The following is a 20912-nucleotide window of genomic DNA, read 5'->3' on the forward strand; positions in this document are numbered from 1 at the left end:
AGGCATGTCTTACTGACTGACAAGTCTAGCTTATCATTTGTCGAGATCTGCCCTCTGTCAGGCTCTGTACTGGATGCCGAGAGACAAGGTAAGAGACTCACGCCCGCCCTGGAGAGAGAACTGCGCGAACAGAAGAGAAGGTGGTGCTTTGAAGTCTCAGAGCTATTCTCAGAGGAAGAAGGAAAACTTAGAATGAATACCCAGAGAGGACATAAGAAGAACTGGAAGCCAAGATGGAGTCCAGACACATGATTCAGAAACTGCTAGGACCTGAAACCAAGGGCGGCTTAAGGATGTAGAGTGTGGTCAAAGCAATCAGTAAAAAGGAGCTTTTTCCCACAAGCCAGCTGTCCACACCCAAAGCAAAGTGGAGAACCAAGGCCCCAATTTCCCAAGCAACAGGTCCAGTTCTCAACAGTGATGAAATGATCACCCTGAGTCAAGTCACGTGTATGGAAATTTAAAGGGATGGTCCAACCTCCTAAGCTCCTGTAAGACCTTTATAAGCCTCAGTTTTTCTTATTTGTAAATCAGGTATAATAATCTCTACATTATAAAATTGTTGGGAGGACTTGACATCGTGTATATAAAAGAGCTTACATAATAATATCAAGAGCATAAGAATTGCTCAATACATGGCATCTGTTGTCCTTGCTGTTGTTTTGTTACCTGAAAATATAAATATCATAATGGTGGATCCCATGATTTAGATCATTCAATCCTCATTTGTACACCTTTCAGGGTGCCTTTCTGCACTGCCAATTCTGTGAAACTAGGAACTACATTTCCCAGACTCCTTTGTTCTTAGAGTCTGGGTGCCAGTTAAGTTCTACCAGTTAGAGGCAATCACATGAGATTTGGAAGATGGAAGAGGTGGAGGCCATCTTCCTGTTGCTGTTTCTCCCCCAAACAAAGTCTCACAGTCACGAGGAACATGAGGAGACAGGCCGAGGTGGGGCAGGCGGTGGAAGAAGCGCCTGCCTGACCTCCAGGTTACAGCTCATTGGTTTGCTCTTGACATCCACAAATGCTGTCCCCTGATGTCCACTCCCAAGCCCCTTCAATGACTTGTATGCATCCAATTCCTGTATTAAATCTTTATGGGGCAATATACTTATGGTAACAATTTCTGTTTCTAGGACTGAATCCTGACTGATTCAGAAATGGGTGTTTTATCTAAAGAAATATCATATGGAGACTTCTGTGAAAGAAGTTATTTCATACTATGGCCCCAAACTTACTTAGACTTAAATTATGAGTTCCCATGTTTAAACCAGTTCAGTGATCTCTTTATTGATGCCATTCTCTTTGACATAATACAATTAAAGTTTTCTGGGATCCAGAACAGATAACTCTGTATCTACGTATCATTTTAAAAGGTAGAGTATATTTTTATGATGATCATAATCTATCCGTTGTCTTTATATTCTGTTTGGTCAAGAGAAAAATGGTCCCTGAAATAATTTTGTTATCCAATATCTACTCTTACTTATTTTCTTAGTATTAAGAAACCCAACTTTTAACAAAACACTGCTACACTGCTACTCTCCCTTAAAGCTAGGTCATAGTCAAATGACTAAAATTTAGCCAGTTAGATGTAAGAAAAAGTGTTTTGTAACTTCTGAAAAGTGTCTTTAGAAGGAAGGTACAGAGACTTCTTTGCCCCTTCCTCCTTCCTGTTGGCTGGAGTGTGAATGTGATGACTGGAGCACTAACAGCCATCCTGGGTCATGAGGTAGTACACTAATCATGGCAGAGTAGAAGGGGATCATCTCTGTGGCCTACAGAGTTACCACATAGGCCTGGATTGTGTAGCTCCAGATTTCTTTTACATAAGAAAAAAATCAACCTCAACTTTTTAAAGTCACTCACTTTGTTGCTGACTTGTTATCACATGTAGCCAAACCTGCCCCTACTTAATATAAGTGGAACAGCCAAACTTCTCTCCCTATCAACCATGGTCTGTTTCTTAGTTTCTAAAAACAAGTGCATTCACAAAAAAACTGCTCAACTCCTGAAACACAACGAGGCATGCTACTCAAAATGCTAATCTGGGTGTAGAACTAAAGACATAAAATGATTTCTCTGAGTCCAATTCAGTGGACACAGTAGTCAAAATTTGTAAGTCAGATGGATAACTTTGATTTACTCATATTACTCTCAAAATCAAATCAAGGCATCAATTTTAGGTTGAGAGAACAGCAAATGCTCAACCCTAGCTCGTGGTCCATTAGGACTAGCGTTACTGATTCAAAACGGCTGAATTTTTATTTAAACTGACACTCTGCTGGTCACACCACAGTGACCACACCACAGTTGACAGCACATCCAGCGGTATAATCTGCTTTGCAACTCTCTATTCCAGAGCCCATAGATCAGGGGGTTAAAACACTGGGCAAAGGCAAAGACTCCAAAAAGCACCAGATTTAAAGCAAAGAAAAACACTCCACACATCTTTCCCAAACCAATGAATAACAGAGTTGGTATTACATGCAAGCCCAGCTGCACTAAATGAATAAGGACTGTTTTCCTTGCTTTGATATTTGACCTGTTAAAATGACCAGCCCGTTTCCCTTCTTTGTATATCAGGGAGTAACTTACAAGAATGATGGACAGAAGAAGGAAAAGGAAAACCATGCCAATGGCTCTGGCAGGAATGCCATTCAAGACCACTGGGCAAAGGGGTTCAGATTTTAAAAGAGCAATCTGAGTAGGGCCAGTGCCCTCTATGAGGAAGAGGCAAGCATTCTTCAGTATAATAATGAGCCAAGTCCCAGCCAGAATCTTATACTTGATGGAATCTATAAAGGACACAGAGGTCAGGGGCCAGCAGATCACCAGGTACGTGTGGGCAGCCATCAAGGCCAGAGTGAAGAGGATCCCTTCTCCAACACTCAGCTGTGCCCCAAACACCACCCAGCACACCAGGACGGGGCTGTTGGCCAGGAAGGCTCTCATCCCTTGGAAAACCACCCCCAGGCCACAGTAGGAGGAGATGCACAGCAGGTGGTGACAGAGGAGGATGTATCGAACCTCTTTCCTCAGTTTTGAATTCTGTAATACGATGGTGATAATGATGACCGTGATGAGCGTGGCGAAGGAGAAAGCCACCACGTACACGGAGGCCTTTACAGTTGCTTCCAGCCTCAGCCAATCTGACATGTTGCAGTGCTCAGAAGACACGTTCATGGTCTTCAGGGCAACCTGGCTCCTGCAGGAGAAAAGAATAAGAAAGAATGAATCTGTGTTAAAGTTTCTCACGTGGTTTTCTGACTCTCTGACCTTGCATACAGTCCCAAGGAACAGGCTGCCCGTTTTTCACTATAGGCAATAACAACTTTCAAGAGTATTGACATGGACCAAAGAAAGGAGAGAAGTCATCTGCTGTCTCACTTCCTCCAGACCTCCCTCTCCTCCATCAAAGTTGATTGGACCAGGAGTGAGGGAGTATCTGTCTCGGGGGAAGTTGTTCTGCAGACCCTGCTGAGTCTATCAGAGTCTGTCTCTTAAAAATCCAACCCAAGGATTCTCAGAGAACGTAGTCCGAGTGTGATGTCATGTAATTGACCTGTCACTCATGTTGGAGTGTAGACAAGAGGAAGAGAGAGACAGAGAGAGGTTGGAGAGGAGCAAAGTGGAACCACAGAAGCCCTTGCAAGACAGAAAGCAACCTGGGTTTCTGAGTCCACTAAGATGCCTTGCATTTTCTGCCTTGGGTTCTAAAAATATCACACCCCCCTGGATTATTTGATCTATCTTAAATAGGTTTCTGTTCCTTTACTTTGGCTCCTAGAGAGTAAAATATATAAAATGGACCCTGACAAGGCACAGTAAATGCTAGAGGTTTCCTAAAGGGCAAGTCACAACAGAGATAATGGTGAGTCACAGCTAGGCGAGTTCCTGAGAACTGCCAATGCTGAAGCGCCTCATGAAATCCCTTACTGAAGGCATAAGTTTTTTCGTACATACTGTGTTGTCATCGTTTGTGGAAAACTTGCCCTGTTCTGATGGATTTTTGTGCCATTGTCACACTGTTGAACTCCAGGCTTTTATTCTCTGGATTCTCCAGTTCTTCAGAGAGGACTAGAAATTGTAATGGTCATTGTCAGGCTTTATTTTAGCTGTAGATTTTTCCATCAAAATCTTACCCTAGAACCTGTCAATTATAAACTGGAAAATGCACACCTGCCTGCATTAAATGCCTCCTCCTTAATCCCTCGCTCCCAGAGTATACAGAGCACCACCAGAGAAATGGATAGCCTCCATAGTGACTGTGTGAAGACCCCGGAGAGGGAACACTCTACCCCTAGCCTGGCAGAATCACATGAACTGAGCTCTAAGCCTAGATTTGCTGCCAGTGAGGAATATGACTTTGGATGCTGAACTCACGTTACTTCTCTGGTCCTGGGTTCCTTAAATCACAGCCAGGCAGCATCACCAAGCTCTGCATCCTTTCTCTCTACAGACACAGAGTCAACCTCACGCACATCCTCAAGGGCCCTGGAGTATCTGGGCTTGTACCTTATTCTTGAGAACAAGACTGCCCCACCTCTACCCCTAGAACGTTCTCATCTTATTCCCCATCTCATTAACCTGAATAGAAACCCTGGCTCTCTAGGACAGGCCTGCCTTGCCTTGCCAGGCCCCCTCCCAAGACCTTAGACCCAACCTCTGATCCCTTTAGGGAGAGTGAAGGCTTGCTGAGAGGACTACGGACAGACTAAAGCCAGGACTAGATTTGAAGGGCCTTGATACCATTCTAAGAGTTCAGATTCATTTTGTAGGCAATAAGGAGGCTTGCGTGATTAAAATTAAGAGCAGCACTTTCTCCAAGTTGGAAGCTAATAAGATATGGCCACTTCTGCTTACAGAGAGGTATTTGATAGGAACTCTAAAGAGCCTCTTGATGAAAGTGAAAGAGGAGAGTGAAAAAGTTGGCTTAAAGCTCAACATTCAGAAAACGAAGATCATGGCATCTGGTCCCATCACTTCATGGAAAATAGATGGGGAAACAGTGGAAACAGTGGCTGACTTTATTTTGGGGGGCTCCAAAATCACTGCAGATGGTAACTTCAGCCATGAAATTAAAAGACGCTTACTCCTTGGAAAGAAAGTTATGACCAACCTAGACAGCATATTAAAAAGCAGAGACATTACTTTACCAACAAAGGTCCGTGTAGTCAAGGCTATGGTTTTTCCAGTAGTCATGTATGGATGTGAGAGTTGAACTATAAAGAAGGCTGAGCACAGAAGAATTGATGCTTTTGAACTGTGGTGTTGGAGAAGACTCTTGAGAGTCCCTTGGACTGCAAGGAGATCCAACCAGTCCATCCTAAAGGAGATCGGTCCTTGGGGGTTCATTGGAGGGACTGATGTTGAAGCTGAAACTCAAATACTTTGGCCACCTGATGCAAAGAAATGACTTATTTGAAAAGACCCTAATGCTAGGAAAGATTGAGGGCAGGAGAAGAAGGGGACGACAGAGGATGAGATGGCTGGATGGCATCACTGATTCAATAGACATGAGTTTGGGTAAACTCCAAGAATTGATGGACAGGGAGGCCTGGCGTGCTGCAGTTCATGGGGTCGCAAAGAGTCAGACCTGACTGAGTGACTGAAATGAACTGAACTGAACTGCTGAGCAGGGGGCTTCCCTGGTGGTTCAGACAGCAAAGAATCAGTCTGCAATGAATGAGACCTGGGTTCTATCCCTGGGTTAGGAAGATCCCCTGGAGAAGGAAATAGCAACCCACTCCAGTTCCTGCCTGGAGAATTCCCACGAACTTGGTAATCTACAGTCCATGGAGTTGCAAAGAGTTGGACATGACTGAGCAACTAACTCTCACTAACGCTCACTCACTCTGCAGAGCAGGCAGCTTGCAAGGCAGAAATGTGCTCAATGAAGACAGTACAACCATAGCAAAGAGCTTCAAATACTCTTTTAAACACATAAAATCTCCAGGAAAGCTGCAACTCTGCAAAATCAGCTAGGGCAATAATATTAGCTTTAATTTATTTATTAGACTTCAAGAAGATCAGCAATTTATTCAGGATCATGCAGCCAGAAAGAATCTCCCAGTCTCCAGATTCATATTTCCTTCTCGGAGGTATATTTGCATATCAAGAACCCACAGCTACCAAACCCATATAATCAGCCCTTATCTCTACATACAACCTCCACTTAATGACAGTTCTTAAAGTCTTTTCCTTCTGTAGTTTTAAAATGGGAATAACTGTTTCCTTCTAGCCCAAAATGCTACTTTGGCTTCAGTTTTGAAATAAGAGAGTTCAGCAAAGAATTATGTTATGTCCACAACGGTCCTGAAAAAAAAATCAGAATCAGCTGTCACGCCTCCCTACCCAAATCCTGTAGGAAACAGATGTGTGCGAGGGCTGGAGTGGGTCCATACAGGCCCAGAGAAGCACCTGGGTCTTGTCCTAAAAGCCCTGCTTAGGACCAACCCCTGAGGGCAACATGCCACCCTCAGCAAGAGACTGAATCCGCAAATGGATATAGCCAGATCATATATAAAAACACAGCTCTCACCTACCACCTGCAGCACCCTGCCCAACCCAGATCCTGCACCTGGGAATTTCTGAAGGAGGAAAAGACAGGCTTTCCTTCCTGGGTGCCCACTGTCAGTCGGGCAGCGTCTGTCAAGACTAGGGCCAGTGTCAGACTTATTGCTGGGAGATAGGCCACAAGAAGAAGGCCTCATTTAGCTGAAAACAAACTTCAGAAATGATCTCAGCAGCTAATGGCTGCTGACAGGCCAATGAGAAAAAGTGAATGCTTCCAGAATGGCCCCCAAAACCTTCCCAAATGATGAGACCTCCTTTCCCACAATAAACCTACAACCTTCTCTTTAAACATGTCTTCCCCTTTGCTCTAATTGCAGTCTTACTTCTTTGGTGCTTTAAAAACCACTTCAGTCTGTGAAGCTTGTGTGATCGCCTCTGTTTTTCTTCTCCAAGTGGGCAGGAAGGAAGGGAGGGAGCCTGTATTTACTGAACACCAGGCACTTGACATCAAGAATAAGCACTTAGTACTAGCTGTGAGTGTTCACCATCTGGTAATGGCTCCCAGAGGTGACATGGGGAACTGCGTGAAATCACAAAGCCATGAAGGTATATCTTGTGACTTCTAAAGACAGGAAAATCACATATTTTTCTAGTGAGTGCTTTCCCACGCAGTTAACTTTTGTTAACCTGCCCCCCCCCAACTTTTTTTTTTTTATAAAAAAGGAAATCCTCTAGCTTCCTTCCCCAATTTTTTCCTGATTAAAACTTTGATCTACAGACATTCTTTTAAGCACTGCTAAGACTCCTTAATCTAGCGACCTTGTTTTAATAGAAACATGACTTTTCCTTAATGCTCAAAAACACTTCCTAAAAAATGACATGCACCACACACCTACTGACAATTAATCTTTGACAAAGGAGGCAAGAGAAAAGACAGTTTTGGGGGCAAGTGACTTTGGGAAAGCTGAACAGCTGCATGTAAATCAATGAAAGTAGAAAACTCCTTCACACCATACATAAGGTGGCTTGCAGACTTAAATATAAGTAATGACACCATAAAACCTCTAGAAGAGTCATAGCGATACTTTCTTAGGCTGCTCAAAAGAAATAAAAGCAAAAATAAATGAGGGAATTTCATGGGGGTCCAATGCTTAGGATTCCAAACTTCCACAGCAGAGGGCATGAGATGATCCCTGGTAAGGGAACTAAGATCCTACAAACTGCACTTCACAAGCCTACCCTCCAAATTTTTTAAAAAATAATAAACTAATGACACAATCAGACTTCTATGCATTTGCCAGCAGAGAAAACCATAAATAAAATAAAAAGACAACCTATGAACTGGGAGAAAATATTTGCAAACCATGTGACAGATAAGGGCTTAATTTCCAAAATATACTAACAGATCATACAGCTCAGTATAAAATAAACAAACAAGCCAATCAAAAATGAGCAGAAGAACTAAACAGACATTTTTTTTCAAAGACGCACAGATGGTCAACAGGTATGTGAAAAGATGCTCAGTATCACTAATTATTAAAGAAATGCAAATCAAAACCATAATTATTTGCCTCACACAGGTCAGAACAGCCATCATCCAAAAGTCTACACATAACAAATGCTGGAAAGGATGTGAAGAAAAGGGCTGCAAACTGGTGCAGGCACTATGGAGAACAGTATGGTGCTGGTTTAGTCGCTAAGTCGTGTCTGACTCTTGCGATCCCCTGGACTGTAGCCTGCCAGGCTCCTCTGTCCATGGGATTCTCCAGGCAAGAATACTGGAGTGGATTGCCATTTCCTTCTCCAGGGACTCTTCCCGACCCAGTAATCAAACCTGGGTCTCCTGAGTTGCAGGCGGATTCTTTACCAACTGAGCTACGAGGGAAGCCTGGAGAACACTATGCTGTTTCTGCTGCTGCTGCTAAGTCGATTCAGTCATGTCTGACTCTGTGCAACCCTATAGATGACAGCCCACCAGGGTCCTCTGTCCCTGGGATTCTCCAGGCAAGAATACCAGAGTGGGTTGCCATTTCCTTCTCCAATGCATGCATGCATGCATGCTAAGTCACTTCAGTCGTGTCCGACTCTGTGTGACCCCATGGACAGCAGCCCATCAGGCTCCTCTGTCCACGGGTCTCTAGGCAAGAGTACTGGAGTGGGTTGCCATTTCCTTCTCCAGGGAGAACACTATGGAGGTCCCTTAAAAATCCAGAGTTGCCATATGATCCAGAAATCCCACTCCTGAACATATATCAGGAAAATACTTACTATAAATCAAAATAATATTAATCCATGCATCCAGTGTTCACTGAAGCACTATTTACAATAGCCTAGACATGGATGCAACCTAATGTCCAGTGACAGATGAATGGATAAAGAAGATGTGGTATATATCTACAAGGGAATATTACTCATCCATAAAAAAATAATGAAATACTGCCATTTACGGCAACATGGGTGGACCTAGAGATTATCATATTAAGTGAAGTGAGGCAGAGAAAAACAAATATCATGTGATACTCCTTCTACATAGACTCTAAAAAGAAATGATACGAACAAACTTATTTATAAAACATAAACAGATTCACAGACACAGGAAACAAACTTGTGGTTACCCAAGGGGAGAGCAAAGGAAGGAGATAAATTAGGAGTTTGGGATTAACAGATACACACTGCTATATATAAAATAGATAAGGCACAAGGACCTAGTGTATAGCACAGGGAACTATATTCAACCTCTTATAATAGACTATAATGGGAAAAAAACTTGAAAAGCTATACACACACAAACACATACACATAGACATACATGAATCACTTTGCTGGGCACCTGGAACTAACGCATCATTGTAAATCTACTGTACTTTAATAATAATAAAAAAAGTTTGCACTCACGTCTTTATTGAATACCTTGAGATTTTTGAAACACCAGGCAGCCCATTCACAAGGGCAGGTTGAAACAAATCTCCAGACCTGGAATATAGATAAATATTCAAGAAGTATTGGAAAGAAGGTTGCCATAAAAATGGTGATGAAGCTCTTTCATTTTATAACTTAGACATTGATAGATGTGTGTGATCCAACTTATTACAGTAATGATGATATCTGTTTGAAAAAAGAGGACACAAATTAATGACAGATCTCATTGTACTATGTATATCTATGTACTAGGAAAACAGAAATAAAGCATGGGGGTCATTCCAGAATTTCAGAAAAAGATTATGCAATGCTAAATATAATGGTAGCATATGAAAATAGCATTTTTATAAATCATAGTAATGAATGTAATTATTGTATATTCATTACTTAAGTAATGAATGTATATGAAATTAAGGTACACTGGTTAAAATAAAACAGGCATTCAATTCTACTTGGATGGAGCTCTCTGCATTGACATGGGACTAGCCAAGGAACAAAACTGGTAAAGATGAACAGTTACTCAATCAGATCAGATCAGATCAGTTGCTCAGTTGTGTCCAACTCTTTGCGACCCCATGGATCACAGCACGCCAGGCCTCCCTGTCCATCACCAACTCCCGGAGTTCACTCAGACTCACTTCCATCGAGTCAGTGATGCCATCCAGCCATCTCATCCTCTGTTGTCTCCTTCTCCTCCTGCCCTCAATCCCTCCCAGCATCAAAGTCTTTTCCAATGAGTCAACTCTTCACATGAAGTGGCCAAAGTACTGGAGTTTCAGCTTCAGCATCATTCCTTCCAAAGAAATCCCAGGGCTGATCTCCTTCAGAATGGACTGGTTGGATCTCCTTGCAGTCCAAGGGACTCTCAAGAGTCTTCTCCAACACCATAGTTCAAAAGCATCAATTCTTCAGCACTCAGCCTTCTTCACAGTCCAACTCTCACATCCATACATGACCACAGGAAAAACCATAGCCTTGACTAGACGGACATTTGTTGGCAAAGTAATGTCTCTGCTTTTGAATATGCTATCTAGGTTGGTCATAACTTTCCTTCCAAGGAGTAAGCGTCTTTTAATTTCATGGCTGCAGTCACAATCTGCAGTGATTTTGGAGCCCAGAAAAATAAAGTCTGACACTGTTTCCACTGTTTCCCCATCTATTTCCCATGAAGTGATGGGACCGGATGCCATGATCTTCGTTTTCTGAATGTTGAGTTTTAAGCCAACTTTTTCACTCTCCACTTTCACTTTCATCAAGAGGCTTTTGAGTTCCTCTTCACTTTCTGCCATAAGGGTGGTGTCATCTGCATATCTGAGGTTATTGATATTTCTCCCGGCAATCTTGATTCCAGTTTGTGTTTCTTCCAGCCCAGCGTTTCTCATGATGTACTCTGCATAGAAGTTAAATAAGCAGGGTGACAATATACAGCCTTGACATACTCCTTTTGCTATTTGGAACCAGTCTGTTGTTTCATGTCCTGTTCTAACTGTTGCTTCCTGACCTGCATACAACTTTCTCAAGAGGCAGATCAGGTGGTCTGGCATGCCCATCTCTTTCAGAATTTTCCACAGTTTGTTGTGATCCACATAGTCAAAGGCTTTGGCATAGTCAATAAAGCAGAAATAGATGTTTTTCTGGAACTCTCTTGCTTTTTCCATGATCCAGCGGATGTTGGCAATTTGATCTCTGGTTCCTCTGCCTTTTCTAAAACCAGCTTGAAGAACTGGAAGTTCACGGTTCACATATTGCTGAAGCCTGGCTTGGAGAATTTTGAGAATTACTTTACTAGCGTGTGAGATGAGTGCAATTGTGTGGTAGTTTGAACATTCTTTGGCATTGCCTTTCTTTGGGATTGGAATGAAAACTGACCTTTTCCAGTCCTGTGGCCACTGCTGAGTTTTCCAAATTTGCTGGCATATTGAGTGCAGCACTTTCACAGCATCATCTTTCAGGATTTGGAATAGCTCAACTGGAATTCCATCACTCCACTAGCTTTGTTCGTAGTGATGCTTTCTAAGGCCCACTTGACTTCACATTCCAGGATGTCTGGCTCTAGGTCAGTGATCACACCATCGTGATTATCTGGCCCTTACAAATAGCTGTGAAAAGAAGAGAAGCGAAAAGCAAAGGAGAAAAGGAAAGATATAAACATCTGAATGCAGAGTTCCAAAGAATAGCAAGAAGAGATAAGAAAGCCTTCTTCAGCGATCAATGCAAAGAAATAGAGGAAAACAACAGAATGGGAAAGACTAGGGATCTCTTCGAGAAAATCAGATACCAAAGGAACATTTCATGCAAAGATGAGCTCGATAAAGGACAGAAATGGTATGGACCTAACAGAAGCAGAAGATAATAAGAAGAGATGGCAAGAATACACAGAAGAACTGTACAAAAAAAAAAAAGTTACTCAATTGGTTGGTGAATTCCAATTGCCTATGCGCATAGATCAAGAGCTGCAGATATTCAGAAACCAACACAGGCCACGGCTCTGGGATTAGGGGGTTTACACAATCCTGAATCTTCTGGCAGGTAGTAAATAATTGGCCTTTCTCCTTTCCTGCCTGTTTCTCTGGATGCCAAAGGTCAATACGATATCTATAAACCACAAAAAGCAAGCAGCAATCTAAATACTGCTGAGAAAATGATTCTCAATACTACTTCTCAGCATCTGAAAGGATTTTTGTCCTTGGTCTATCAGTTTCTATTAATAACAAGAGTTCACCTTGCGGCATTTACTTTTAAAATATGCTAAAGCTATCTTTTTAATTTTTTAAACTAATTTATTTACTTTAATTGGAGGCTAATTACAATATTGTGGTGATTTTATTGTTACATTGTTGCAATTATTAAGCTAGTTGCAAGTTAACTTACCTGTATATGACTTTAACATTATTAAAGCTTATAAAATAACATACAACAGCCACAATGGTGAATTTTGTGTTTGCTAGCAGGCAGTCCTCCACTCCATAGTCCATAGTTTCCTTTCTTTGCACAGTTACAATAATTGCCCCATCCTAAGCAATAAACACACTCCTTCTGTCTCAGATGACCACGCCTGGCTTTAGCAGTGAGCTGGATGTTTTATCAGTACAATCTTGGCAAAGTTGCAATCAGCAGCTTTCATGAAATGCTTTGGTTTTGTCTCTCTGATTTGGCCTTGGGGATGATCGTAAACTTTCTGTCAGATTGAATTTCATTATCCCAAATTAAAGTACAACTGAATTTTAACTAGTCTTACTAAGCTTTTTTTGTATGGTGTGATGGGTTTTATGGAAAAATAACTCCTTAGGCTTTGAAATCTACATATAATAAACAGCGCTGTGTTAAAATAGTTCTTATTTTAAAAAAAAATTATTTAAGGCATGTGAGATCTTACTTCCCTGATCAGGGACTGAACCCGTGCCCCCTGCAGTGGAAGGTTGGAGCCTTAACTACTGGACCAGGAGGGAAGTCCCAGTATTCTTATCTTTATCAGATATCTTTGCACCATTCATATTATACATGTCACTCAAAATCAACTCTCTAGACCTGAAAAATGTATTAACTATAAGATTTTAAACAAATCTAATAATTGAAAGTGAAAATTCATGGAACGTCTTAACTGTTTCCCTGTTCTGAGAACTTGGAATCATTTATGAGAAAGGTGGCCAAAACATGGACAAGTTTCAAATATTTTACTTTGAAGAATATATATGAAACCACAAACCTTTAAAATAAAGACAGGTGAGTTCCTTTCTCTTTTTCCCAAAAGGAGGTTCTAGAGAAGGTATTCTTTCTTCTCTTGCATGAAAAATCAGGGTGGGAGATGTTGAGATGAATCCCCGGCAGTACAGACATGAGGCTAGCAGGGAAAACCTCCTAGAAAAAGTAAGGGCATCAAACCTTTAACAACCCTATTTGAGGAAAACAGAAACTTGTAAAGAATCCTTCAATCTGTGCATGCATGCTAAGTTGCTTCAGTCATGTCCAACTCTTTGCAAGTCTATGGATCGTAGCCTGCCAGGCTCCTCTGTCCATGGAATTCTCCAGGCAACGATATTGGAGTGTGTTGCCATGCCATGCTCTCCTTCAGGGGATCTTCCCAACCCAGGGATCAAACCCATGTCTCCTGCATCTCCTGCATTGACAGGTGGGTCTTTATCACTAGCGCCACCTGGGAAGCCCAAAGAAGGCCTCTAGGAAACTACAACTGCTCAAAAAAAAAAACAAAACAGGCTGGCACTGTGGACAGGAGGTGAGGGCAAACCTGATAAAGACAAACTTACAGATGATACAGAGGAAGAATCAGTCAGCAAAGTGCCTGGTTTAGGAAACACATGAAGGGCACAGTTAGCTAGATCTAGATACTGGCCAGCTTTAACTAAGAGGGTTTCCAAACCTTCAGGATGCAGACATGGAGAAGCTACCTCCTCAAGGAACAAGGAGCAGTCATCACAGGGATTCTCCATGTGCAACACACCTGGATGAATACAAGTGCAGGATGCAAGGCCTTCTGGCAGGTGAGATGAAAGTGTAAGTCGCTCAGTTGTGTCCGACTCTTTGTAACCCCATAGATTCTATATGGGATTCTCCAGGCCAGAATACTGGAGTGGGAAGCCATTCCCTTCTCCAGGGGATCTTCCCAACCCAGGGATCAAATCCAGGTCTCCCACATTGCAGGTGGATTCTTTACCAGCTGAGCTACCAGGGAAGCCCTGGCAGGTGAGGCGGGGCGGCGGGGGTGGGGATGCCTTAAATAAGAATACAGTGGCTGAGATGAATACATACAACTGGTTCTTCCCAATAAATGCACAGCTGTGTCACTCTGGTCTAGTCAGCCTTGCACCAGCACTCAAAGAACCTTCCAAGATAACTCTAAATTTCCAACCTTCCCTTTCCCCACCTCCTCAACCACTTAAACTATCCATATCCATGGGCTCCAGGAACCTATCCATTGGGTCCTTGTGCACGTGTGCTGCTGTAGCAAACTCTGCCAGAACATCAGGCTCCATCACCATTTCCTGGTTATTGCCAGTTTTACCCTACTTGAGTATTTACCTTGTTTCAGACTGTCAGCCTGCCCCACTCACAAATGTGTGTCTGCCACTCTGTTTAGGTCTTGACTTTCTAGATTTCTGGTCTCAGAACAATGAATATTATTTCTGGATGAAGACTGATGCCCACATGTGACCACTTGCTTTTTTTAGAGTTACCAGTGATGCCATATAAATCCCCACCTGGTCCCCAGGGAAATGTGACCTGGTCAGAAGGCAAATGTACCTACCGGAGGAAGTGCAGTCTCCAGATCAGAGGATCATAGGTGATAATAGAGATGAGCCAAAATGACTTACAAATAGATGAGAAAAGAAGAGAAGCTAAAGGCAAAGGAGAAAAGCAAAGATATACCCATTTGAATGCAGAGTTCCAAAGAATAGCAAGGAGATATAAGAAAGCCTTCCTCAGGGATCAATGCAAAGAAATAGAGGAAACCAATAGAATGGGAAAGACTAGAGATTTCTTCAAGAAAATTAGAGATACCAAGGGAAAATTTCATGCAAAGATGGGCTCAATAAAGGACAGAAATGGTAGGGACCTAACAGAAGTAGAAGACATTAAGAAGAGGTGGCAAGAATACACAGAACAACTTTACAAAAAAGATCTTCATGACCCAGATAATAACGATGGTGTGATCACTCACCTAGAACGAGACATTCTGGAATGCTAAGTCAAGTGGACCTTAGGAAGCATCACTACAAACAAAGCTAGTGGAGGTGATGGAATTCCAGTTGAGCTATTTCAAATCCTAAAAGATGATGCTGTGAAAGTGCTGTACTCAATATGCCAGCAAATTTGGAAAACTCAGCAGTGGCCACAGGACTGGAAAAGGTCAGTTTTCATTCCAATCCCAAAGAAAGGCAATGCCAAAGAATGTTCAAACTACCACACAATTGCACTCATCTCACATGCTAGCAAAGTAATGCTCAAAATTCTCCAAGCCAGGCTTCAACAGTATGTGAACTATGAACTTCCATATGTTCAAGCTGGATTTAGAAAAGGCATGGGAACCAGAGATCAAATAGCCAACACCCATTGGATCATCAAAAAAGCGAGAGGGTTCTGGAAAAACATCTACTTCTGCTTTATTGACTATGCCAAAGCCTTTGACTGTGTGGATCACAACAAACTGAAAACTCTAAGAGACAGAGATGGCTTGCTGATAAGATTAAAGTGTCCCTTTGCATAACATTAGGAGGTGACTAATTTGATCCTGGCAACGTAAACCATGGAAACCATTCAGCGTATTTGTGGGTTCGGCAGAGGATATTGTAATAACAGCTGAAAACAGATAATGTAAACCATGGAAACCCTTCAGTGTATTACAGTATCCTCAGCAGAGCTGTAATAACAGCTGAAAATAAAAGGATTCCTGGGGCTTCCCTGGTGATCTAGTAGCTAAGACTCTGGGCTCCCAATGCAGGGTGACCAGGTTTGATTCCCAGTTGAGGAACTAGATTCCATACACCACAACTAAGAGTTGCATGCCACAGCTAAGACCTGGAATAACCAAATGAATAAAAATAAATATTTTTGAAAAAGAAGAAGAAGAAGGATATTTGTTCCCTGGGAAGCAGAAAAAAGCAAAGGCCAACACCAAAGAAGCAAAGGGGCCTTGATTACTGTAATATCCTGATCCACTCAACAAGTACCTCCCACAAGCTGAGATATTCACAAGGCTGCCACAGTATTATCACTGTATTCAATGAATGTCTACCATGTGCCAGAGTACTATGTAAAATGTTTATACTTAGCTACCTGGAAAAATAAGACAAAATTGCAGGGCAATTAGGCTTTTGAGCCACAACTTCTGAGACTGTACTCTAGGGCCTGTGAGCCTCAACTACTGAAGCCCATGTGCCTAGAGCCTATGCTCTGCAAAAAAAGAAGCCACTGCAATGAGAAGCCTGTGTACCACAAGGAAAAGTAGCCCCCGCTCAGCGCAACTAGAGAAAGCCCGAGTGCAGCCATAAAGACCCATTGCAACTAAAAACAGTAAATAAGTAAATAAAATTAATTTTAAAATAAAACAACATCCCACTTAAGAAAAAAGAAAAATAAGACAGAATCCCTATGTTTGTGAAGCTCACAGTCTTTTAAGGAAAACAGATATGTAAGCAAATAGTTTTAATACTATGAGTTAAGAGGTTTAATTCAAAGTGTCATGGAAATCCAGAGGAGGGAGTCTAATCTTCCCAGAAGCATCAGGGAAAATTCTCATAGGCAGCGCCCCTAGAAATTAATGAGGATTCATCCATTCAACTAGCTGGACTTCCATTCATTCATCATGGATGTGTGGAGCACTTCTGATCTTTCTACTGAACAAGACAAGGTTCCTCCCTGAGTGGTACTTATTTAATCCATTCCTGTGGGAGGGAGTGGATGACATTACCAGGAGAAACACAGAATGTTCCCTTCAGACCCCCCAATATCCACCCTCTGGCCTCATTTCCTCTCCCACATATATTTTCTGACTGAGACCAGAGTGCCTTGACCTCTCAAACGGGAGCATTTTAATCCTTTTGGTAAGTACAGCTCTCACCATGACACAGAATTGCCAGTTCGTTTCTTCCCATCTCAGTGAGAATAATTCTGGAAGTGCAGGATCAGATAAAATCAAGTTTCTGAAAATGCAGAGCTGAGAATCAATTTCAAGCAGAAATAGAAGTGAGTCATGGGACACCCAGGCTGCCATGAGCTTTCCTTACCTTCTTTCACCAGTGGAAGTCTCTTCTGCCAGTGGAACAAGTTCTCTTTTCTAGGATAAAGTACATGGAAGAGCAGCAGGAGTTTCTTCATGAATTGTAGGAAGAACTCCCGATACCCAGCATCTAACAGAAGTGAAGCCAGACATGTACTCCACTTTGATTTCTCCCTACACCCTGAGTCTTCAGACCTGGGGCCCCTTCTGTGGTGCCTACAGCCAGTATCGCACTGTGATTCAGGGTGCCGAGAATGCTGGGGACTCTCTAGGGTGGCCACTTCCTGAAGGAACACTCAGCACCCTCTGTCCAAGAAGGAAGTGGGGGAACAGGGCCAGCTCCTCCCCTTCTGTGCACAGAGGCTCCTCTGCAAAGAGACACACGTGCTCTGCACCCCATATGGTATTGGGACCCCCCCTTCATAGTGCCTAAAGGTGACAAGTGAAAATGTCTCTAGAGAAAGCTAAAATATTTCTCACCCTAACATTAGGGAAAAATTCTAACCACTGGAACCAGTGGTTTCAAACCAGACTAACCTTCAAAGATCTCAGATTACGCCTTTCGAAATGACCACAATTTCATAACAGAGGCAAGAGAAAGACAGTTAGAAACTTCTGCAAAGCACAGTTGGTACCACTGTGAAAACTCATAGTTCCTGTTTGCCAACACGTCTGCTTTAAATCTCTCAAGCAATTAATTGCATTGCAAGTGTTATGTGTCAACTTTTCCTTATGTTTAGAGTTTTCATTTTTAAAATTTATTCAAATCATGCATGCATGCAGTCAAAACTGAAAAATGCAGACAGACCTAAAAAGCAAGATTTTTAATTCCTTATATTCCTGCCACTTGAAGATAACCTCTGTTGGCACTTCAGTGTATAGATATTTTTCTGTGTTTAAGTGGATCTTGGTGTAAGCCTCTCAACACACATTCCATGCCGCACCATTGTGGAACATTCACACAGTTTTGTTGGGATTTGCCCACTCTCAGCCCCCACGTAGATCCTAATTTGACTAAACGAAAGTACGATCACCTCATGCTCTTGCCACAGTGTTTTAAGGACCAGCATCTAACCCAGACCTAAGTCATCAATACAAAGCTCTTCCCTGACCACAAGGAAAGTCACGCGATCAAGATGATCCAATTAGAGGGAAGCCTAGGACTCTTGCTAAAGGGTGGGGCAGAGGTAGGGGAGACACTCACTCACTCCTCTGGGTTTGGACTCAGAGACCTGGGAGCTATTGGCAGCTCTCTTGCCTCCACCAGACAAACCAGCTCTCAGGGGAAGTAGATGCTTCAGAGGTTAAAAAAGAGAGAGAAAAAGAAATTAGGTTTTCAAAGAGCTTTCAGAGCTGCTAAGTTAAGATAACACCCAAATCTGTCTTACTTCTGGAGTCACTAGGTAGATGAACCAATAAATTTGCTTGTTGAAATCAGTTTAAATTGAATTTTCTGTGACTTGTAACTGAGTGTATCCATCTCGATATTTTTATAAAAGCGAGGCCATATTGAACATACTGCTTATAACTTCCTATTTAAAAATATGTCATAATCATCATTCATTTTCAAGATAAATATGCTTTTACAAAATTATTAATTGCTTCAGAGTAAACTGTTGTATGGGCAAATATTAAATTAAATATCTAATCCCTTATTGTGAGGTATTTATGTCATTTCTAGGTTTTTCCATGTTATATAAACAATTCTGTGTCGAGTCTCCTAAATATTAGAAAACACAGTTATTTCCCCAGGACACGTTTCTAATGTAGGATTTCTGAATCTGTCCTTTTTGACAGATTTTTGATTCATATTGCCAGATGGCTCTCCCAAAAGGTTATTTTATTTATATTTCAACCAACAGAGCATGAGAATGCCAAAAAAGCTCCCTCGCTTCTCCCAGCCCAGAACACTCAACATACATAAAGTTTCAACACAAAGACTCTGTGTGATAAATAGTAATCCATTGCTGTTTTAATTTGCATTTTTAAAAACCATATACAGAGCTTGGAGGATTTTTCCCTTATATTTATTCGCTTACAGTATTTCTCCTTTTCTGAGTTGTCACTGATATCCTTTGCCCATTTCAACTAGAGCATTTCTTTATTTCTTCCATATGTGTAGGAGCTATTAATATACTGAGATTACTAAGCATTGACCTATTATATATGTTGCAAATAGTTTTCACGGCACACCACGTGCCTTTTCACTCGCATATGGTATTTTTGATGGTTCTGAAGTTTTGAATTTTCGATTATCAATCCTTCCCTTTGCTGTTTCTGCCCTTTCTGTGTCATTCTTTAATCAGAGAACTTGCAGTCCTCCAGCCTCAGCCTCTGCTCATAAAAATGATCTGGCATGATCACGCTGATGCTCAGGGTGCCCGAGATTCTGTCCCGTTGGGAGGCAGTCGGGAAGCTGTCTGCATCCCTCCATCCCTGACTGCTTCTTCCTGCCTCCCTCGAAGACGTGGTTTGTGATTAAAGTACGGCCGACAGCGTGAGAGCTGATGAGATGCGTGCAGCTTCAAGGTTGTTCTCTTTAGAAAGGGAAATGTGTTCTCCTTAGATTTTTGCTTCTTGCTTAGGTTGGAGTGAATTACTGACAGTAATCCTACAAATGAGTACAATACCTAGGAAGTTCAGAACTACAAGCCAGGAGGCTCCAGGGTCCCCGACACTGGGGAATGTCTGTATCTCCTAGACTATTAACACTTAAAACTGGACTGTTTTGTAAATGAGAAATGAACTTTTGTTAGGTGTGAGCCACTGTATTGGGTCTTTATTAGTCAAACCCATATTCTAAATTAAATGGTAATGCGTGACCCCATTTTACACACATACATACACAGACTCAATGCACATGAATTTGAGTTAACTCCGGGAGATGGTGAAGGACAAGGAAGCCTGCAATGCTGCAGTACATGGGGTCACAGACTCGACACAACTGAGCAACTCAACAACAATACACAATCACTCACACCAGCATAAGAGAAGATAAAGAAAATGACATATCAAACTGTTAACAGTAGTTCAGGGAATGAGACTGTTGGAATTTGCCGGTGGGGGGGGACTATGAATTTTTAATCCAGGTTGTTTTGACTCAATAACTTACATTACCCAAGGTGGTTAAACACTTTCTTTTAACAGCTCCTTTTCATGTAAAGTCACAGCCCTAGACAGAATGGGTGGAAGAAAAGTGTAACTGAGGAAAGGGTACAAGAATATGACAGGTGGAATAGTCTAATTCTAACAGAATTGGTAGAGTCTGGAACTATATCTCTAATAATGAATGGAGAAGGCAATGGCACCCCACTCCAGTACTCTTGCCTGGAAAATCCCATGGATGGAGGAGCCTGGTAGGCTGCGGTCCATGGGGTTGTTAAGAGTCGGACACGACTGAGCGACTTCACTTTCACTTTTCACTTTCATGCGTTGGAGAAGGAAATGGCAACCCACTCCAGTATTCTTGCCTGGAGAATCCCAGGGACGGGGGAGCCTGGTGGGCTGCCGTCTATGGGGTTGCACAGAGTTGGACATGACTGAAGCGACTTAGCAGTAGCAGCAGTGTATTTTATAACTACTATGGACCAATATTCAATGATATCATCATATTTCTTTTTAGATTTCCATTTTTATCTTTTTTAAAGGTTACCAGGACTTTCTACTGGATTGTAAGATATAACATATAATATGTATCTCAGCAGGGCTTCTCTGGTGACTCAGATGGTAAAGAATC

General features: G+C 42.0%; 1 protein-coding gene across 3 annotated transcripts; it reads right to left on the reverse strand.

Moving 5' to 3' along the window:
- Positions 1-1267: 1267 nt before the first annotated feature.
- Positions 1268-17470, reverse strand: GPR148 (G protein-coupled receptor 148). Of its 3 annotated transcripts, none has more exons than XM_086336880.1 (4): positions 17184-17470; positions 13148-13299; positions 9433-9495; positions 1268-3211 (listed from the first exon to the last, which is right to left on the reverse strand). In XM_086336880.1, exon 4 carries the CDS (start codon positions 3187-3189, stop codon positions 2272-2274), a length of 918 nt encoding a protein of 305 aa, XP_086193006.1. In that variant the 5' UTR covers positions 3190-3211; positions 9433-9495; positions 13148-13299; positions 17184-17470; the 3' UTR covers positions 1268-2271. The 3 variants fall into 3 exon arrangements, with proteins under 3 accessions (XP_086193006.1, XP_086192999.1, XP_086193015.1); XM_086336873.1 differs by having other exon boundaries at positions 9418-9495; XM_086336889.1 differs by lacking the exons at positions 13148-13299; positions 17184-17470 and adding an exon at positions 11311-11381 and having other exon boundaries at positions 9418-9495.
- Positions 17471-20912: the final 3442 nt, after the last annotated feature.

Source organism: Bos grunniens, chromosome 2, assembly GCF_055505025.1.
Source record: "Bos grunniens cultivar Pamir isolate PY7600 chromosome 2, Bosgru_T2T1.0, whole genome shotgun sequence".
Taxonomy (NCBI): domain Eukaryota; kingdom Metazoa; phylum Chordata; class Mammalia; order Artiodactyla; family Bovidae; genus Bos; species Bos grunniens.